Consider the following 21,404-nt stretch of genomic DNA (forward strand, 5'->3'; position numbering starts at 1 on the left):
ATTGACCAGGTGTGCTTTAAAGTATCCCCTAAGTGTGAAAACCCCTCCTTACCCCAGCGGAGGACAGGAAGACAGAAGCCAGCTGTGTTCGTGTAACACTCATGTTTGAGGTAGGGGAGACCAAAGAGGTCTCAAAGGGGTCCCGGGTCTCTAACGTCAGCAAAGATTGGGAATCTGTTAGAAACACAAATTTCCAGATCTGGGCTAAGGAGTGTGGGAGAGTTGGGCAGCAATCCCTCCAGATGATTCTGACCCCTGCCAGTGTGCAAACTGGATGTCAAGGTTAGAAGTCTAGCCTCTGTGGTCAGAGGGTTTGACTACCAGGGCCTATCCCTGGTAAATAGGGTGACTTTGGACAAGTTACTTAATTTGTCTCTTCTTTAATTTCCTCAGCTGTAAAATAAGGACAGTACTCATCCCTAGCTCACAGGAACACTGGTGGTAAGAGGATACACGCAAAGGTTTGGCAATATGCTTACCACATACTAAGCACTCAATGAGTATGAGCCATTATGTTCTCTGCTATGGAGATCATCGAAGATTTGCTTTTAGTTCAGTTTACTCAACTGTTGATTTGCTTAGCATTCATTGAGCATTTCCTACAAACCAGACTCAGGGCACTGAGTAACACAGCATTTTGACCTAGCTACCGCGCATCTCCATCCTGACTGAGTGCCGATGAAATCCCACCACTGGAGCCCTACTTCCAAAAACATCAAGGATCTCCAATGGGTGGCCCCAAGCTTGGATAAGTTTGAAAAAGCTACTCAGGAAGTTTTAGTTTCTTCCAAAGGAAGTAGCAGACCTGTAAGCAGGAATTACAGCCCCAAGCCCAAGGAGCAGAGGCTGCACGTACGTACATGGTCCCAGAGAAACTTCTGGAAGGGGTGCTTTGCCCAGCAAGCTTTCTTTTGGGCTTATATATTCCTCTCCAGCTTTACTGACCTTCATAGGAAGCACAAATCCTGTTTTTCTCAATCCTCAGGGCTTGCCCCCTTCGCCAGACAAAGAGTGTACAGAAGGAAGTCTATCAGTGTAACAAGCACGAGCGCTGTTTTTAGGATCGGGCCCTCCCAGCTCCGGGAAGCCTGAGCACGGTGTTTCAGGACAGAGGAATAATTATACAGCCATCGTCTCCTCTGTAACCAACTCCTATAGATGTAGATGTGCACTTCCCTGCATAAATTGCCCAAGCCCCAAGGCCAGACATAATGGTTTCACACACCGGTTTCCAAGGGGAGGAGCAACAGGGGCAAAGCTTTTAAATTAATTAAAAGAGACACTCAGGCACACTTCATGCCATTCTTTAATCTCCACTCTCCTGTGATAAATATAGAATGACAGGTCCAGGCCCAGGCTAATGAGTAGAAGGCAGGACCCTATGGAGACTCGCCAAGCAGCCCTCGGAAACACAGCAGCAGGGCCCAGGGCTCAGCAAAAGGAAGAAGAAAATCAGCACCTTGCCTCAGCTGGGTCACTGATAGGTCACCAGAATGCTCTGAAGAGCTTCCATTGGACACAGGATCCCCTGCTTCCATGACTAGCGGCAGTTTAAACAACAGACAAAAGGAAACAGCATGTCTTACTTTAAAAGGTCAGAGATTAATAGCAGTTAAGATTTATTGATGGTTTTCTAGTGTCCAAAGAGGCACTGTGCTAAGGGCTTCTCTTCATTTAACTGTGGTGACCAGCTTCTCAAACAGTCCTCACACCTTCTAGCATACATGCCCTCACCACACACTCCCCTCACACACTGAGTCAGAGCTGGCACATGGGACCGATAGAAAATTCCAGAAGAAACAGTCTGTGACTTCTGAGCTTAGATGAAAGAAGATGTCACCACTTCTAACATGATCTCTTGGAACACCTGTCCTGGGGGAAGCCAGCACCACCTCAAGAGGACACCAGGGCTGCCCTGTGGTGAGGCCAATAACTAGGCCACTCACGAGTGAATCCTCCAGCGGCAGCCAAGCCTTTGAGTCACCCAGCTCAAGCCCCAAACACCCCAGAAAGAGAAGCCATCACTGCTGGGCCCTGTCTGAGTGCCTGACTCGCAGAACCCATGAGGCGATTATTTCAAAAACTATGTTCTGTGATTTGTTACACAGCGATAGCTAACCAATACGTAAGCACCAATTACACTTATTTTATAGTTGAGGCGAGTTAAAGTGATTCACTCATGGACACAGTGGGTGAAGCAATGGGGATCTGAATCCAGGTTGGTGGATTCGAAGTTCTGGTTCTCATTCTGCCCCCTTACTCCCGACAGATAAACCTAAGGTGTGTGACTGATTTCCCATCCCTTTTGTTAAGGGAAAAGCAACTACTTCATAGGAAACTTTTTAACCCTTGAGTTGTCCCAAGAGACTTTGTCCATCTGCCATGGCACCCAACCCCTTCCGCCTTGAATTTTAGCCATTTCTCTATGGATAGAAGTTCCTGGAAGGCTGGAACAGAGGGTCTTTCTTCTGATAGTGCTCGTCAGTAGCAGAGCATGAGGGAAAGAGGCCGTGTCGATCCCACAGACACTGTCCACCTGCCTAAAGGTCTGGCAGCTCTGCTCTGCCACTTTCAGGCTGTGTGATTTTAGGCAAGTTGTCTAAATTTCAGGAGCTACCGATTCCTCACTCTGAAAATGACCAATATTCATACACATACTTTTGTTCACACTGCATTACAAACACATTCAAAGCAGGAGCACATCTGCCTGGCACACAAGAAGGGCTCCATAAAAATGTGACCTACTTGAATTACCAAATAGGTGTTGAAAAACACCGAGCATTTGAAATGCCCAGGCAAAAGCTCTCCCCTCAACCTTTTCTCATACTTCCAAAGAAAGAGCAATGGTTCTCGGGGGGTGGGTAGAGATTTCACGCTACGGGCTGGTCAGCATGTTATGCTTTGACCATGGTTCCTACCAGACCCCAGGCTGCCCTCCTGGAGTGATGAGAGGGTCAGGGAAAGCTGCCGTCCCTGTGAACCATCCAGTGGGACATGTGCCAATGTCCCGTCTGGCTCTTTCTTGCAAGAAGAATGGAAGGTGAGGACGATCTGCCTCTCCCTGACCTGATGAACAGAAGTGGACAGGGACTTGGTTTCCATCCTGCCTCTTAATCCCACTGCACTCTTAGCATTTGTCAGCCTGGACAGCAGTCATTCTGATGCCTTCCCATGTGGCACACCCTTCCTTGGTGTTGGAGCTAACGAGCTGTCAAGTGTCCTACTGCCCCCTCAAAGGCTACTTGGAGTCCCACCTCCCTTTGAACTTAGCTTTAGGAAACTCTCTCTCTTTCCCTCCTCTCTTCTTTTCTGTTATGTCCGAAAGAGTCTTCTATGTACAATTCTCTTTGGGTCCCAAACGTTGCCACAACCCCCCACTTCTAGGTAAGAGGGAGAAAAGGGAAATGGGGAGAAACCGACCACTTTCACCACCGTCTCACAATAAGCACAAATTCCTGGCATTGCCAGGTGCTGGGTCAGGTTCTCCGGGGGATAGGAGACCCCAGCCCTCGCCCAGTGTAACAGAGGAGTACGATTAAAATATTGACAGCTAGGAAACAAAGAGCCAAGCGAAGGATGCCATGTGCAGCAGAGACAGAAGGCCCAGGACAGCCGAGGAAGGAAAGAGCAGACGGGGGAGGACAACAGAGACTGGGAGCCGTGGGCCTCGGGCGTGTGTCCTGAAGAATGGGCCAGTGCCTGCTAAGGTGGTGGGGAAGGGCAGGAAGAGCCACCCCCCCCCCCCCCCCGCCCGGCAGACGGAATAAAAAGGGTGAAGGCAGGAAAGCATAAGACAGGCTCACACAATGCTATGGATTTGCAGGGAAGGAGAGACGGAACTTCAAAAACTAAAATACATGAGGGGAGAAACCCCTGGCAATAATGAGCCATCAAGACTTCCACAAAAGATAAATACAGTGCAAACTGGGCAGCTCAGTCAGTTAAGTATCTGGGACATGTCATGAGACATGGGAATCTCATGAAGAAGTAACGTAGTTCTCCGTGACCGTGACCGTAAAACCCTGAGACTAAAGACGTAGGTCTTCAAAGGAGGCAAGGTCAAGTGGACAGGCGGACTGCTCTTCCCCACACTTAGGGATGTTCCCCTCACTGATGGTTTTTGCTTGAACCACTGAACACTCACTTTCCAACTCATTTGGTCCTTAGTTTAAAATATTATTCTCCCTAGCTTTTATCAACGATCATCTCCAGTGGGCAGGCACCTATCAGATGACCTAAGTCAAGAATCTGCTACTTACAGGCAAGGTCATTTCAATAAATCCAAGGAGCCAGTATCCACTACCCAGCCTGGTTTCAAGGCAGAGAAAATGGGTATCAGAGAGGAACAGGATTGTTGGTAAGTCTGAGGGTGTCTGTCTGCACCTCAGTATATCCTTCTATCCCCTGGCTCAGATTTAGAAAGCCACACAGAGTAAGCTCTCAAACAGAAGTTCTGTAAGTCCCAAATCACTTCTCTTCCATCTTAGAACCAAAGAGCTAAGTTCCAAAAAGATCCAGAAAACAGCACGAGCCATCAAGCAATCTCACATGGCAGGTCGGGAAACAGGAAAATGTCCCCTCGAACGGCTTCTGTGTCCTCCCAGACCCCAAAGACGTCCCCTGCACGACACCGCCCCCCGCCAGGCCTCACCATATACCACATGCTCGGCCACTTGGGATCGTTGAAGTAAGTCGGCTGGGCACGGCTGAAGTCATAATCCCTCTTTGTCCGTTTTTTTACCACTTGCTGTTGGATCCACTCCACCTGCCAAGAAGAAGGACATGTGGTGAGTGTTCAAATTCTACCAGGTTAGCATAACACAAATGACAGTCGGGGGCAGGTCCCCTCCTGAGCCAAGGCTGTTCAAGTCACAGACTTCCGGCCGGCAGCTCGATGCTCATCTAGGGGCTCTGAGTCTCTGGAAACCTCATTCGCCTTTATTCTCAACGCAGGTCGACTTTCTAGTCTTTAATGACAGGTCATCCCTATCTCTCAACAGCATGCTAACTTTTTCGCTTCTTCAGAAAGTGTATTTTATTCAAAATTTGTTGCAAATTGATCATGTTAATTTTTTTTAAGATTTTATTTATTTATTTGACAGACAAAGATCATAAGTAGGCAGAGAGAGAGGAAGGGAAGCAGGCTCCCTGCTGAGCAAAGAGCCCGATGTGGGGCTCCACCATCCCAGGATCCTGGGATCATGACTGAGCCAAAAGCAGAGGCTTTAAACCACTGAGCCACCCAGGCAACTGATCATGTTAATTTTTATACTAATTTTTTTTCCCTTATCTTCTACGAAGGATCAGCATACTTTTTCTAGAAAGGTCCCGGTCAAAAATGCTTTAGGCTTTGCAGGTCATAGGATCTCTGCTGTAACTACTCCTCCTGCTGTCCTACACCACAGACACACATAAACGAACAGATGCGACGACATTCCAGTAAGTTCACTTAGAGAAGCAAAGGACAGCCTGGATGTGGCCCATGGGCCACAGTCTATGACCTCTGCCTTATACAACACCCACACTTTTTTGTTTTTTAATGTTCTGGGATTACACAGCAAATTTTAAACCTATCCTGGGATCAAATGCTCTAGGATCACTTTTTTTTTTTTTTTTTTTTTTTTTTAAAGAAATGGCTTTCTACAACACGGTGTGGTGGAAACAGCAATATTTGGGGAATTAGACAACCAAAGCCCCAAAGCCCTAGACTGTCTCTGGCACAAAATTGGAGAAATCACTCAATTGCCTGAGCCAAAGGCTCTGTGCCAGCTCAAATTCAAACCTACCATCCTTAAGCAAGTCAGAATATTTAGCCACAAATTTGGCTGAAGCAAAGCAATTGAGCACTTCTGAGTTTAATACCGAATTATAACCTAAATGTTAGGGCTATGTATGGGGGCACTTATTTAAAAACAGGTCATTACTATGACAACATAAAACTAAGCATGTTATTATTTTTTTTTTTTTTTTGGTTAAGATTTTATTTATTTATTTGTCAGAAAGAGAGAGAAAAGAGCACAAGCAGGGGGAGCAGCAGGCAGAGGGAGAGGGAGAAGCAGGCCTCTCTGTCCCCACTGAGCAAGGAGCCAGATGCGGGACTCGAGCCCAGGATCCTGGGATCATGACCTGAGCCAAAGGCAGAGGCTTAACTGACTGAGCCACCCAGGCACCCCAAGCATGTTCTATTTTGACTGGTGCCTCTGAAATGACCTATTAGCCCTGGTGACCTTCTATAATGTGTTTCTAAGTTCTCCTGTGTTCGATCGCTCCTGCCATTTTTGCCACAATACTCTAAAATGTTCTGTTCCACCATTTCACCCGCCTCTACACAAAGGGATTAAAAATTGAGGGCAGGGAGATTTTGTAGTGCACTAGCGATTCCACATCCATCCATGGAGTAAAAGTCTCCAAACCACTTTTGCCCACTTGATTAAAGATCGCTGGAGGAGAAGGGCTACTAAGGCACTGATTAACGGGCTCGAAATGCACTGCTCGACACAAGGTACTAAGGCCAAAAGCCAAGCTAATAAATTCCTCGGATTCTCATATCAGGAAATATATTCAATGCGACTTCTGGTACGCAAGACGAATTTAAATAGCCAATTCCTAGTTATAGCACTAACAAAGCAAATGGAATCACACGGCCTCCTAAATAAATAAAAAATCCATTTATGATTAGGATCGCAGCTAAGCATCACCTATGTGCCTTCTGCAACAGGTAATTTAGGCAACATTATCAGGACAGCAAAAAAGCCAATAAATGAAAAATAATATTCTAGGAAAATGAAAGCTGCTTCTGCTCCTGTTTTAATTAATGTGAATTAAGTGACTCCCTAGCACTGAAGCATTCTCCACACCACCACCCACAACACACACACCTGTGCACACCAGGGAGAAGGGATTGTGTATCTTTCTTTGAACCACTGGACCACGGTTGTCAGGGAAGCAAAGAAGAATCTCGTTTTTTTTCTTGGACTCGAGAGACTGCTCCTTAGAAATCACATCAAGACTAATGTGGCATTAACAATGCGTGTAAAATTTTTTCTCAATGAAGAGGGTAATGTTTAAGTGACCGGGCTTCTAAAAATACAGGCCAAAAAAAAAAAAAAAAAATCAGTTTCTTTCTCAAAGTGGAGCGGCATGCACAGGCATGCATGCACTTTTTCTATTTCCAGGAAACATTTTAATCTCTTCCTTTCAAATAATCTTGCTATGGAAGGAGTTTCATTCGCCCACTTACTCGTTCAATGAGCATTAAGTGTCTCTTCGGCACCGACACTGTGCTGGGAATATGAAGACGAACAAAAAATAGTCTTTGGCTTTGAAGGACTTAACATTTTACCAAGAAAGATTTAGCGAATATTCCTGGGGCGGGTGGCTCAGTGGGTTAAGCCTCTGCCTTCTGCTCAGGTCGGGATCTCAGGGTCCTGGGATCGAGCCCCGCATTGGGCTCTCTGCTCATTGGGGAGCCTGCTTCCCTCCTCTCTCTGCCTGCCTCTCTGCCTAACTTGTGATCTCTGTCTGTCAAATAAATAAATAAATTAATTAATTAATCTTAAAAAAATAAAAAAAAGATTTAGCGAATATTTCACAATTCTCCACTTCATAAAAATGTACTTATCATCACGAATCGCTCTATTAATTAGCTCTATTAATTAGAGCATTTGTGAAAATTTTGACCAGGCAGATGCTACGTGCAATCCTTATGTTGCCGTCTGAGGCGTATCCCAATTGAGATTCAACTTGTACATGATTGCGCGCGTGGTAAAAGAACGCTGCAGATCTGTGTAGATGGAATGCTTCCCAAACTACTCTTACGTTGGCAGTGGCTTTTCCTAGCGGAGCCTCCATAAATTCTGAATCGCCACCTAGATATGCACCTAAACCAGAAACCAGAAACTCCAAACAGAGTGCTGGAGAGCAGAACAAGTCTACGCTGGGCTGGGGGGTAGGGGTGAGTCTCCTTGTGTATCATTGTTTCGGCAACAACCCTGGAAGTCGGCACTTCCCAGAAGCACACACGTACACACAGACAAATGTGGGAAAAGTATGTGAGAAAACCAAGTGACAGCCATTTTCCGAGATGAACTGCAGGTTCAAAAATAGAACAAAATATCTTACAGAACAGCATCCCTTCTGTAATTTAACCAAGCAAAAGTGCTTAGTTACAGGCTTGGTGGCTGGAAGGTGGTACGTATGTTGGCATCTAGATCGGACTACAAATCACTGTGTCTGATCACAGGGCTGAAATAGTCAAGAAAAGTACAGTGGTTTTTTCTGTTGTTTTGTGTGTGTGTGGTGTGTGTCAGATATCATGTATTTTGTCTTGGTGCTTTATGAGTATAATAAGTATATGGCCCTACCTATTTTGGAAAGTGGGAAAAGCACCCGCTTTCGGGGTGGATCGGAAGATTTCTATGACTGGAAAGAATAACTTTATATTTTTAAGCCATTATCCATATGTCTGTCCTTGAGCCCTTTAAGAAAAAGCTCAGAGGTAATGCATTACAGATTTTGCTTTTTGCCAAGAAGCTCCAATGCATAGAAAAGATGCTTAGAAATTCATTTTCGTAAAACTAGGGCCAGCCCAGGAAAATATGAAAACTGTGTGCTTTCCCCCACTGGTTTAACTTCGGAAGGTTCTATTTCTTGTATATGAAGGAACTACGGATAATCCAGACCATAAAAACCACAGGACCTCTGAAGTCATCAGTGTATCTTCCACGAACTTCAACATACGTGCACTCCATGGTTTTAAGGACACTCCCTCCCTCTACCAATACAGCTCTCCTCCCCATATGACCCAAGTGAACAGGGGGCATCCACCTCACCAGAATCTTTGTCGAAAGGGGTTCTCTTTCATCAGATTTCACGTGTCAAGCAAAGCACATTAAGTGATCCTTCTGGGAAACCTAACCTCCCCCAACCATTTCAGTTGAGCTCCTATCCCATTATTTTGCAACTTAACAACTTTCTGAAATAGGATAAAAAAGAAGTTCCAGGAATACAGATTATGGAAGTTATTATATAAATATATTTGGAAAACAAATTGTGATAGCACAAAAAAAGACAAATACTGCATGGCATCACTTATATGCAGACTCTTTAAAAAAAAAAAAAAAAAAGAAAAGCCAGACTTGTAGAAAGAGTAAGAAAGGGATTTGCCAGAGGTTGAGGGGTGGGAGAAACAGGAGCAGGTTGGTAAAAAGGTATAAACATTCAACAGGAAGGGGAGTCATTTCTCAGGATCTAGTGTATGACTGAAGATTGAATGGTGATGACAGTCGGTAACACTGGGTCCTGTAATTGAAATCTGCTAAGGAAGTAGAACCTAAATGTTCTCACCAAATTAAAAAAAAAATAATAATAATTAGTATATGTCTATACACATAAACACACACACACAGTGATAAACGTCAATTAACTAGATGGAGGAAATCCTTGTATTTTATACATATAAATATATATATTTATATACATATATGATCATATATATAATCACTACAATATACACTTTAAATACCTTACAATTTTCTATGTTGATTATGCCTCAATAAGGCTGAATTTTTTTTAAAAAGGTGCCACTTTAAAAGTGTATCTTGTAGTAGGGAGGAGGTAGCCCTTTAGATATGAAAATATATTAAAACTAATGATTAAAACTTATACTGGTAGCAAACGTCAATAGATTTTAGTGGAGTGGAAAGTCAAGAAACTGACCCCAAATATATGAAAATATAGTGCATGATAAGGGTGCTGTCCTAAATCATGTGGGCAGAAACAGATTACTTCATAAGTGATGTTGCAACAAGAAGCCACGGGGGGAAAAAGTAAAAATTGAAATCATGCTACCATCTTACATCAGGACTAATTCCAAGTGAATGATATTGAAATGTAAAACTAAACAAATAAAACCATAAAAGTATCCTGAAAAACATGGGAGATTTAGAAAAAATCGTCTTAGAGTGCAAGATGCTTGTTGAAGTAGAATGCAAATAAAAATAGTGATTGAGAAAAAGTGATACATTTAAGAAAGTAAAAATATAAATGTGGCATGGCCAAAAAAACCTCAAAAGGGAGGCAGATGACAAACAGGAAGTGTTTCTAGCTCCTACTACAGACAAAAGGTGATTTCCCTAATATATAAAGAGTTGTTCTAATCAATAAGAGAAAAATTCAGTAAGAACACAGGCAAAGGATAGGAACACAGTAATCTGTGTTCAGACAAACGGGGAAAGTTTCCAGCCTGTACTATGGACAAAAGGCTATTTCCGTCATATATAAAGAGTTTATGCAATCAGTAAGACAAAAATTCAGGAGGAAAACAAGCAAAGGATAGGAGTACAGTCATCTCTGAAAAGATAGTTTCTTAAACTAAACTATTCATATAAAAATATGCCTAGCCTCACGCAGATAAAGACAAAAGTAAATGAAAACCACACCAAGATCATTACTTTTCTACCTTTCAGATAAAACAATATAACAAAATAACATCCTACTAGTGAGGACACGATATAACAATCACTCTCATGTAAGGATGATGGGAATGTAGATCTGTCCAGCTCTTTGGAATGTAATTGGACAAGATCTAAAAAAAATTATACAAGAAGTCCTTCTACTTTTAGGAATTTATCCTACATATTTATTTACACATGTAAACATGCAAGGCTATTTACTAAAGCGCTGTTAGTAGTAAATGCAAGTTGTAAACAACCTGAATGTATACTGAAAGAGATGAATCAATCATGACACAGCAATACATTAGAGTACAATGCAACCATAAAAGACAATGTAACTAAGTTATGCACTGGCAGAAAACAGTCTCCATGGTACAACTTGAAATGAAAGGAAAGACACAGGGGCACCTGGGTGGCTCAGTGGGTTAAAGCCTCTGCCTTGGGCTCAGGTCATGATCCCAGAGTCCTGGGATCGAGCCCCACATTGGGCTCTCTGCTCAGCAGGGAGCCCGCTTCCCTTTCTCTCGCTCTGCCTGCATCTCTGCCTGCTTGTGATCTCTGTCAAATAAATAAATAAATAAAAATCTTAAAAAAAAAGAGAGACACAGTCTATGAAAAACACTACCATCTTTACATTTCTCCGGTAATTACACACAAAACCCCTCGGTATAGAAGGGAAACCTTTACTACATGCCCTTTAATACTCTGTTACCTTTGGACTACGTGAATATGTTATCTACAAAAACAACTTAAAATTTCTTTTGACTTAATAATTTCCATGGGGGCAACCCTTTCAGGGCCCCTCCCTCTTCAGAAGCTTCATATTATCATGCAATAAACTTTGCTTTGCTGCCCACCAAATATGTATTTATGTCTGTATACACACGCACACACACACACACACACACACACACACATTGTATTGGTTGATTACTGTCATATAGTCCAATGGTCTCAAATGGGACCGAATGTGTGAATTACAACATATTTTTTTGAAGACCTGAGAAAAATAGTATATAAAAAACATCTCAAATGACTTTGTATAATGTTTTAACATGGTGAGTATTGGGAAAATGTAGATAAATAACAAAAAGAAGTGGTTGGAATTTGGGGAAGCTGGCTTCTACTGTTAGATTTGCCACCGGCCACCTGTGTGACCTTGCAAAAATCTTCTTGGACTCTTTTATCTGTAAAATGAGAGAAGACAGACAAAATATGCCCTCTAGTCTCCTTCTAGCTTTGAAATTTTATCTATATATTCTATTCTACTATTTGACTGGGAATAAAAAGTTTGTGCAAAATGCAATAAAGGTACATAGGTGCTTCAGGTGATAAATGATCTTAAGTCATTCTGGGAAGATATGAGATTAATATTTAGAAAGGAGTGTAGTAAATTGTATTATTCCTTTCATGATCTGATGAAGCAGTTGTCAGGAAATAAAATATGTAGGATTCCATAGTTTGTATCCTTCTTTGAGTACCATTGACAAAACAGGGTGCAAAAAAAAGAGCATGTACTGATCTCTCCCCTCCTTTTTCTTCTTTGACTTTGAGAACAAAATATACAGAGTTGCCTTGATTAAAAAATATATACATATATCAGTTAAGTGCATGAGGGCTGCACTTGCACTTGTTCACTGTGAAAGAGAATGGTCAATAAAGACAACTTAGTACTGACAAGTCACTCCCAAACCCTAAAATCTGAAGCCAACATATCCCAAAATTTTTCTAAAACTCTGATCCAGAATTCAGAGTTAACCAGTACAAGAAGCAAAGAATCTAGTAAAAGTATGTGCTTAAACGAGGGTATTGTGGTTTTTAAGCCTTAACCCAGTTATTAACTACCCAATAATTAGCAAGTTACTCAATATTGTCATTGGTATTTCATTCGAGCCATACTTTAAAAAGAAAAACAAAAACAAAAAAAAAAACAACAAACCAGTTGCTTGGAGCCTGCTTACTTTAGAGAGCTACTTGTGAACAAAAGGGAGGATTTTACTTGATGTGCTTGAGATAGGCACTTTGAAACCCATTTAAAGACCCAGACTCTTATATTAGAGAACCATCTAGCTGGGAATACGAGGAATCACACCATTTTTGGAAGGTCGTTGAGAAGAAAGTTGTGAAATAAACACTGCATGTGCATTCAGAAGAGTGTAATTGAAGACAATACAGGCCCAAGTGAGAAACTTTAACTGCTGTAACATTTTCCAATTAGCTGGCTTTCTCCAACAGCACCAAACTTTCAGAAGTGGGTCATCAATTTCACCTCACTCTTTGTTTAGTGGAAAACTCATTGCCTCCTTGGTCTAACCACTTTACTTACTTTCAGGGCATTGGAGTCCTACTTTGCGCCTTAACACATACTAACACTAACCACTAACACGTACATGCTTCTCAACATTTAATTTCCTAACTTGTTTCCAGTTTTTTTCCCCTCCCCACTTCTGATAAGAGGACACGTGGAACAAAAATATAAACGTTGCATCCAATTAAAGTAGTAAAATTTACTCTCACCTTCTAGACCCTTCGTCTATTGACCCCCAAAATACTATATAAAGTAGCTACTGCTATAGTATGGCACCGAACAAAATAACCAATTTCCCACTTTCGGGCAGTTTCCATTCTAATGAAAGGTAGGCATAAGCACATAAATAAATAAAAGATTATGTAACAGACTTTCATAGCACAAAAAGTAATTAGCATACAATGGTGGAGATTGTCAAGGAGGGAGATATTATAGCGAAGGTGGTCAAGAAAGGATTTTAATAGAATTTTAATAGAATTCTGAGTAAGAACCCAGTCATACAAATGGCTCAAAAGAAAATACTACAGGCAACAGGAGTCGTTCATGCAAAAGACCTGGAATGACCCAAAGTCTGTGTTTTTGTCTACAGCTTATCCACAGGCCACAGATGCCCATGGCCACCTGTCCGGGCCCAGGGGCAAGTATACCAGCAGTGCACTGCACCCTCCAGTGGATAAAGAATGAGGCTCTCACAGGTCATGGAAGTGGATTCCCAGACATCGGATCAACTAGTTCTGGGGTTCTGGACAACAAAATAGGATCTAGAAGTGACACAGGTTCAAGGTAGGCATGTCCCTGAAAACTCACCACCTTTTCAGCTGATGGGAACAAATTCAGCTGAAAGAAGCCTACAGAAAGTCATCAGGGGACACCCTTGCCCACATCTATGGACTGTACCCTTGGGATGCCCATCACAATAAACCCATCCAATAAGGGGCTGTAAGGCAGATTCTGACCTTTCTTTCCATTGTAAAAAGTAAAAAGTCACAAGTTCGATGTCATCTAAACAGCAGAAAAACTATTAAATGATTTCTAGGGCAGAAAGTGTCCCAAGTATGAGCTATTCAAGTACAGGGGAAGGGCAGGGGGCAGAAAATGGTGTTTGGTGTAGGAGCAGGTTTAGAACATCATATGAGGTATTAGAAGACACAGTTACTTAATCTGGCCACCTCAGCCATTATCAGCAACCACCTCTGCAACTCTGAAAAAGGACATCCTATCTGTTGGACAAACTTTGCAAAAATAATTTAACACTGAAGAAGGTTACATTAAAAACAAAGTAATATTGCTGGGGCTCTCCATAGAAGTATCTAGTGTGTGTTCTTTACACATGCAGTGGGTAGAGCTGCACTAACTAGACTATGCCACAGATCGGCAGTGCAGAGTTCTGAGATGGGAAAACAGGCCACGTGAGTTCTTGGTACACCCACCCGTCATTAGCCTGGCCACTCGGGGCAAATCACAATAAACTTTGGCATTCTATATTTTTGTAGGTAAAAGGTCTTAAAATTGTTGTGTGACTCAAAATAGTAAGTTTTACAAATGGAGGCTCTGCAGGACTTAAATTGGCACGTTTCCTCCCATTTCCTTGGAAGAAAGGAACTAGGTCTTAGTATCCCTCGTACGAAGGGCAATGTTTAGCAGTAGGGCCTCCATAAACAGTTGGAGATGGAGAGACTGTATTTTCACATGGCATGAATACATTTTTCAGTATATCTAAGTTTTCTAGTTATTTTAAAAAATCCAGAAATTTTAAACTGGAGAGAGTACAAAAAAAAAGGTTTATCTTTAATCCTACCAAGTATAATAGGATATTTTGTTTTTCAACAGTTAGGTGGTAGCACAAGGATGAGTATGCTGCCAGGAATGAAGAAGATGTTAAGGCATTAATGAAGGATGTGTTCTTTCTATATATAATTCCATTTTTTAAATTATTAAGAACTTTATTAATGGGTGCTTGCTGTTAATTGACTTTTTGGAAAAAAAAAAAAAGATGTAAAATTTTATTACAAATTAAAAATGAGGTTCTTAAAGATCTTAACTTGACCAGATATGGAACAATGTAAAAACCTTTAAAGGTATATTGAGAAAAACCAGGCTTGACATGCAAATTCCATGTATTTTTAATGTATCATGGGACCCTTCCTGGTTTGACAACCACCCCCGCCCCTAACTTGGAACCTACTGCTCTATAGACTTTGATCTTTTGAGATGGGATCATCCGCCCGCCCCCAGTCTAAATCTCAGAAGCAACAAAAAAAGGGTCCACAATTAAAATGGATAAACACAGAAGAGTTAAGTAGTTGTTGACAAAGGTCGAGAACCTGGAACATTACTGAGGATACCAGTCATCATCCCATAACCTGCAAGAAAGACCCAAAGATTAAATAAATTTGATGGGTCCAGAGCGCTAGTGATACTTTCTCCCAGTGATAAAGTAAGTCTCCCACATTTTAGTGGGCATGGACTAGTCCACAGTCAGACCACTCAGCAGACAAAGTGTGATTTTACAAGCATTTATGGGGGCACCTGGGTGGCTCAACTGATTAAGCATCTGACTCTTGATTTTAAGTTCAGGTCATGAGATCGAGCCCCACATTAGGCTCCATGCGCAACACAGAGTCTGCGTGATTCCCTCTCTCCCTCTCCCTCCAGCCCCTGCCCCTTCTGGTTTGCTTTCTCATTCTCTAATAAATAAAATCTTTAAAAGTATTTATGGAGGGAGAAATACAAAGATGAAGGCCATGACTAGAAACCAACTCAAAGATAAGTGGGAAGAGGTAAGAAACTGATAAGAAAACAAAATGTTAGGACCTATTTCTTTAAAGAAAGCTTATTTTTAAACATTAAAATTTAAGGCTTTGCCCATCCTGGTCACCAGTAATAATATCAACAGCAACATCGTCAACAGCTTCTTGCCGACTTTCAATGATAATATATTGTATTTGTTTTACCTTTGCCTTTCTAGGAAAGCTAATCTCAGAACATTTCAGGTTCATTTCCTCATTGATATGTCCCTCTTTAAACATTATTAAAATCCCCTGAAGGCAAGATACTTCTATATCTGTCTCAAATGTAATGCACTTGTTTCTTGAGACAAGTTTAATTTGCCCTCTCAAAGAAAAAAAATAAAGAAAAAAAAGCTTCCTATTCCTAGTCATACCAAAGTGCTCTCCAATGGGTAAAACAGAATTCAATTTGATAAAAAAATAAAAAGGTGTGTGTGTGTGTGTGTGTGTGTGCACGCACGCACAGATAAACCCAGATAAACACACAGATAAACCCAGCACATGGTGATGTGATTTCATTAGAGGACTTGTTGAATGGCAAAATTATTTCAAAAGAATCTTGCATATTCATTTTTTAAAAGATTTTATTTATGTATTTGGTAGAGAGACAGCGAGAGAGGGAACGCAAACAGGGAGAAGCAGGCTTCCCGCCAAGCAGGGAGCCCGATGTGGGACTCCATCCCAGGACTCTGGGATCATGACCCGAGCCGAAAGCAGACACCTAACAACTGAGCCCCCCAGGCACCCAGAATCTTGCATATTCTAACTTGGATTTCAGTTTCTTCTATTTGGAACTTTAGGACAATAAATTTAAGCAATTTGAAAACAATTTTGATTGCGTAAAAGTATTACAAGGAAATAGAATTCTAAAGTATCTAAAATTAATCCTACTTGTCTGAATGCCACCTGGGGTTAAATTCACACTTTTGATTAAATGCAATCTTAATTCAGGGATTAAACTGGGACAGCACATAATTCCCTCCAGCTTCACTCTGGGATCAAGATTATCACTGCACTAAAAATACAGTGGCATGACTTCGTCCTCCATGTATTTGTTTTTTTGAATTATCATCCTCTAAGCAATCTGAAAGCCAGGGCAATGGAATAAAACCTATTTGACATGACAAGTTACATCTCATTCTTAGGACATTCTCATGTCCTTAGCACATGGAAAGGTGGGGACACCCGAAAGAGTGACAATTTTACCTTACCACCAAGTGTTAATCACTTGACGGATTTTGGTTCTCTTTGACGGATCCTGCAACTCTGTATCAATCAGTCAGGATATTCCCAGACCGCATTTACGAAGACTGAATGCCCTTGCCTATCAAGTGAATACAAAGACGAGCATTATTTTGCACAGAGTGGAGAAATTGTTCGATTCAGCTGAGATTAGTCAAAAAAGAGGCAAAATCTGGCAAAGGAAAGGGAGTCCTTCTTCTTATTTCTCCATGCAGAGGACACGGGGTGATCTGCTTAGTCTCCAAAGTAAGTCAGCGTCTTGCTTCTTCATTCTATGGCTCACAAACAAGGATCCTGAAAGTTCTATTCACGCGGGGAGAAAAACTCTTCCCCAGTGACTAATGCAGCTCCACTGCACAGAATCACTTGTTTTCCTAGCTATTTAAATATAAATAACAATGACATTTGTTTCTAAATTTCCATGAACCCTATTTCTACGATTTGGACCACACTGGAAAGATTCGGAGTAGGACGTGGGAGGGTGAGCCCCCTAACTTCACCATTGGGTACCCCAAGTTTTCATTTCATCCACTGAATTCCTTTTTTCAATGTGAGGCGTTCTCAATATTCCGGTTGCTTCCGATTTTTAATCTTTCTCTTTAAATCTCTTCATTGTCAAGATTTCAAATCTCGGAAATCAAGCAAGTACCACTTGTTATGTTGGCAAGCTCTAGCTATGAATCAAACGGGGGGTTGGATTAAAAGTCAATGTCTTTTCTTCCCCCTGCTGCTAGAAGATAAATATGTAATTTTAGGGGCAAATGCATGAGGTCTGCTTAAATGTTCTATGTTCTTTGGAGGTTCATCTACATTTTTTAAACCTAAAATGAGCTCAAAAATCTGTAAGTAAGTAAGTAGTATGAAGTCACAGGTCAGGAGAAGTCTGGATCAAGACCCCCCTCGCCCAACAGCACAGAGAAATGAGAAAGGTCTGTCTTTGGAGTGGGTGTCTGACTTGGGTTTCTATTATATTCATTCCCTCCCCCCAGAACTCTTAATGTTCTACTTGGCAGGGAGGGCAGGGGTATTTTGCAACAAAAACACTGGAATTGTGGCAGATCTTCTATACCCTCATCGCCCCCTGAAATATTTAGCAAACAGCTACTTTGGTCAGGGTAGGGGAGAAGCCTGCCTTTGAGCCTCAGGGGAAAACACGGTCCAAAATCCCCAGGCCCAACGGGAAAGGAATTGGCATATTCCCACCTAGATCCTGTTGCCCAAAGCAAACCAAATGTTTTCTCAATTTCAGGGTCATTCCCTCACCTGAGAAACCACCAAGGTGGTTTCCAGCGAGGTGGTACTTGACAAAACCTGCAGGTCAGAGCCCATAAAAATCTGGCACAGGACGTGATGCAGGAAGGCACGGGCTGGGGGTTCCACCTGCCCCCCGCGAAGGCGAGGCAGAGCTGGCTCCCAGCTCCCCGGTGGCCCGCTGACATGGCAGAGGAGTGCTAAGTCACTCCAACGGGCCTCCCTCTCCCTGAGCTTGTAATTCATACCCACCACAGCCAGTTACAGGAGCCCCCGGGCCGAGGCTCGAGGACGGAGAGAGAAAACACATTTTCATCACTGTCATCAAACCTGACACATTTTCAGCGTGAAGACCCAGGAGCGGAGGCTCTCCCCCATCCAGCTTCCTTCTTTCCCGCTGTGTGTTTTGGATGCATCACCCCGGAGTCCGTTGTGTCAATGTTCATGGAAACGTGATGCACTGACCGCACCCGGGGGCTGTCAGCAATCGTCTCTAGGCACCCCCCCGGCCCCACCTCCGCCGAGCTCCACTCTGGCACATTCGGGCTCTCGGCACCGGAGCGGCAGCCGGCCTGGGCCAGCCACAGTTCCCAGCAACCCTACCGAGTCTTGGCTACCGGGGAACGGGCCATCAAAACTGTCGCACCCGAGCGCGCTCCTGAGACTTCGCTGAGTGTGACACTTAGCAGCTTGGTGTCCCGGTGAGGGAAGGCAGAGGATAAACTGCGGTCCTCCAAGCCAGAGAGAGTTTGAGGATTACGCCGTGATTTCGTGAAGGTCCCAGAGGGCCAGGGCAGCCTTAGACCATCTTCGACCCCCACAGCAGCCACGCAGTGGGTCCCAGAGTGGGCCCCACATGGGGGTTTAGAGAGGGAAGACTGTATTCATCGCTCTTACAGGAATCATTTCTGGCTCGGCCCCATATATGTAAAGGAAACCAGAAAAGCAAGCTCTCAGTTAATCTTACTGGAAAGAGGAAGGAAACAATTTTATGACATTTTCAGACTGGATTAGGCTCAGGAGAAACCGAGGAAGTGATCGTGTGCTGAGCGAAGGGATAAATCACACAGACAGTGGTAGGTTTTTCCAGTCCTTTGATTTCCAATGGGTCTCGAAAATCATTGGCGCCAATGATTTGGGAAGCACAACTACTTGATCTTTTGTTCGTGTTCTGTGCAAAATAAGGTCTACCTACTGTTTCTTTATATGATCCACATGTCCCAAGAAAAGATCCTCATTTAACCAGTGGGGATCCTGAGGCACAGGGAAGTCGAGTCACTGGATAGATAGTAAGGGACCCGAAACCATTCTGATGAAACCATTCTGATAAAGTAAACCCATGCCCAGGTCCGTTTCCACCAAGCACAGCAGCTCCCTTCTGAAGTATGTGGCCGGTGGAAGAGGTTGGGGGCACATCTTCTTCTCTTTCCGTTAGGCCGTCACAACATTTCTATGCCTGGAGCTTAGTCAAAGCTGATCCCATTATTATACTAGAGGCCGTCCTGGGTGAACGGTGAGGGAAGGAGGGGAGAGAGGATAGAAAACAGAGTCATGCTGGAGCTTTTATCACCCACCCAAGGAATTTTGCAGAGGTCTTCAGTGACTCAGCTAGAAGCACTGCAAAATGGGTTAAGACACGCACTGAGTCGGCAAATGGCAGGAGAAGTATCTAACGCGTGAAAAATAAAAAATCTGAATCAGGGGGCACCTGGGTGGCTCAGTGGGTTGGGCCGCTGCCTTCAGCTCAGGTCATGATCTCAGGGTCCTGGGATCGAGTCCCGCATCGGGCTCTCTGCTCAGCAGGGAGCCTGCTTCCTCCTCTCTCTCTGCCTGCCTCTGCCTACTTGTGATCTCTCTCTGTCAAATAAGTAAATAAAATCTTAAAAAAAAAAAAATCTGAATCAGGAAGAGAATTCTTAGCCCAGTACTGGCAATGATGACAAAAATCCTCTTTTTCCCCCTCCAGGGCAACTTCTGACTTATAATTTAAGAGCACATGAAGTTCAAGGTCTGAAAATTTCCCAAATTAAAAAAACAAACAAACAAGAACAAAAACCACTCATGGCGACTAAAAGCCTTAGTTACTTACCCAGCTGCTCTGAATTAAACGGAACTGACAAGATGAGGTGAGACAAAGGGAGACATGATGGTCACTGATTAAAAGTTGGGTCTCTACAGTCCAAGGAGCCCGTGTTTCAGAATTCTTGCTCATCCCTTGAAAAGCAGGCTAACCTCAGACAAGTTCCTTAACCTTTGGACATCAAATGGGGAAGGTAATTGGATCCAAAGAGTAAATGAGTTGATTTCATGTCCAATGCTTAGCACAGTTGCCGGCACAGGAATACCCACCATGCAACCAAGGCATTGCTGTGCCCCCTGAGGAGTGGAATTCTTTCAATTAGCCCAAGAGCTGCAAGCTTCGGTTTAGTCCCAGACGACCAAGTGTGACACTGAGCATGAAGTTGTATCAAGGCACACCAGACCAGAAGTCAAGAGATCCGCTCTTATCCAGCCCTATACCTCTTTGATTTCACTTTCCTTCCCTATGAGTTCACAGCTTAAAATCAGAGGAGGGATTTGACCCGAGGGGTGAGAAAGTTGCCACCAAGTCCAGCAAAGGGGGAAGGAGGTGTTAAGCAATGGCTCCAACCAGTGCTCTAGGCCCACTCCTCTCTACCTTCCCAAGTGGGCCATGTCTCGAATACAGTAACCCAAGAAGACTCTCAAAGGACTGGAGATCCCTTGGTTAGTAAAATTCTACGCAGTCTCTGAAATTTTTAGACCTACATTTTGTCTAGTGTTAGGATGATCTGCATTAACCTTCAAGAGCTGGCAACCAGATCATTAAAAAAATAATAATTAAAGCTGTTTTAGGAATTTTCATTGTTTTATGCAGATCAATTTTCAACTTTTTTTTTTTTTTTTCTGACGGAGTCATCAGCAGTAGCCTTGAAGACTGGAACCAAGGAAAGCTCTGTTGATGTCAGAACTCCACGGAGGGCAGCCAGGATGTTTCTCATCAAAGTAGATTTCAAGATCCTTCGAAGAAGAATCCTAATGAACACTGATGTCTTCGAATATTCCAAAGCCAAGCTCAAAGAAGCAATGTGCATAAGAGGTCTGCGGTAATGTAAGTCAGTAAATAAGCTCACAACAAAGAAGGTCACGAAGGATTCCACAAACTATTCCACATGGTCCCAACCACTGACAAGAGAGCTGGTAAGTCCGTCTCCGTGAGAAAAATCAGATCGGACCACTTCCAGCATTTCCTTAGCCATTAAGCCTAACTTAGACCCTTCCTTTGTCTTCTCTTGCTTACTGAGATCCTCCTGTTGGGATTTCTATCAAGTTTGGCCTTTG

At 42.9% G+C, this 21,404-nt stretch overlaps 1 protein-coding gene across 3 annotated transcripts in view; it reads right to left on the minus strand.

The window, feature by feature from the left end:
• Positions 1 to 21,404, minus strand: part of PCSK5 (proprotein convertase subtilisin/kexin type 5) — a 447,741-nt gene that overhangs the window by 355,648 nt on the left and 70,689 nt on the right. For all 3 annotated transcript variants that reach the window (XM_059411831.1, XM_059411830.1, XM_059411828.1), the window contains exon 3: positions 4,652 to 4,765. In XM_059411831.1, the coding sequence (XP_059267814.1) occupies positions 4,652 to 4,765 (114 nt within the window). The remainder of the gene's footprint in view (positions 1 to 4,651; positions 4,766 to 21,404) is intronic.

The sequence above is a fragment of the Mustela nigripes genome, chromosome 9 (genome assembly GCF_022355385.1).
Source record: "Mustela nigripes isolate SB6536 chromosome 9, MUSNIG.SB6536, whole genome shotgun sequence".
Classification (NCBI taxonomy): Eukaryota; Metazoa; Chordata; class Mammalia; order Carnivora; family Mustelidae; genus Mustela; species Mustela nigripes.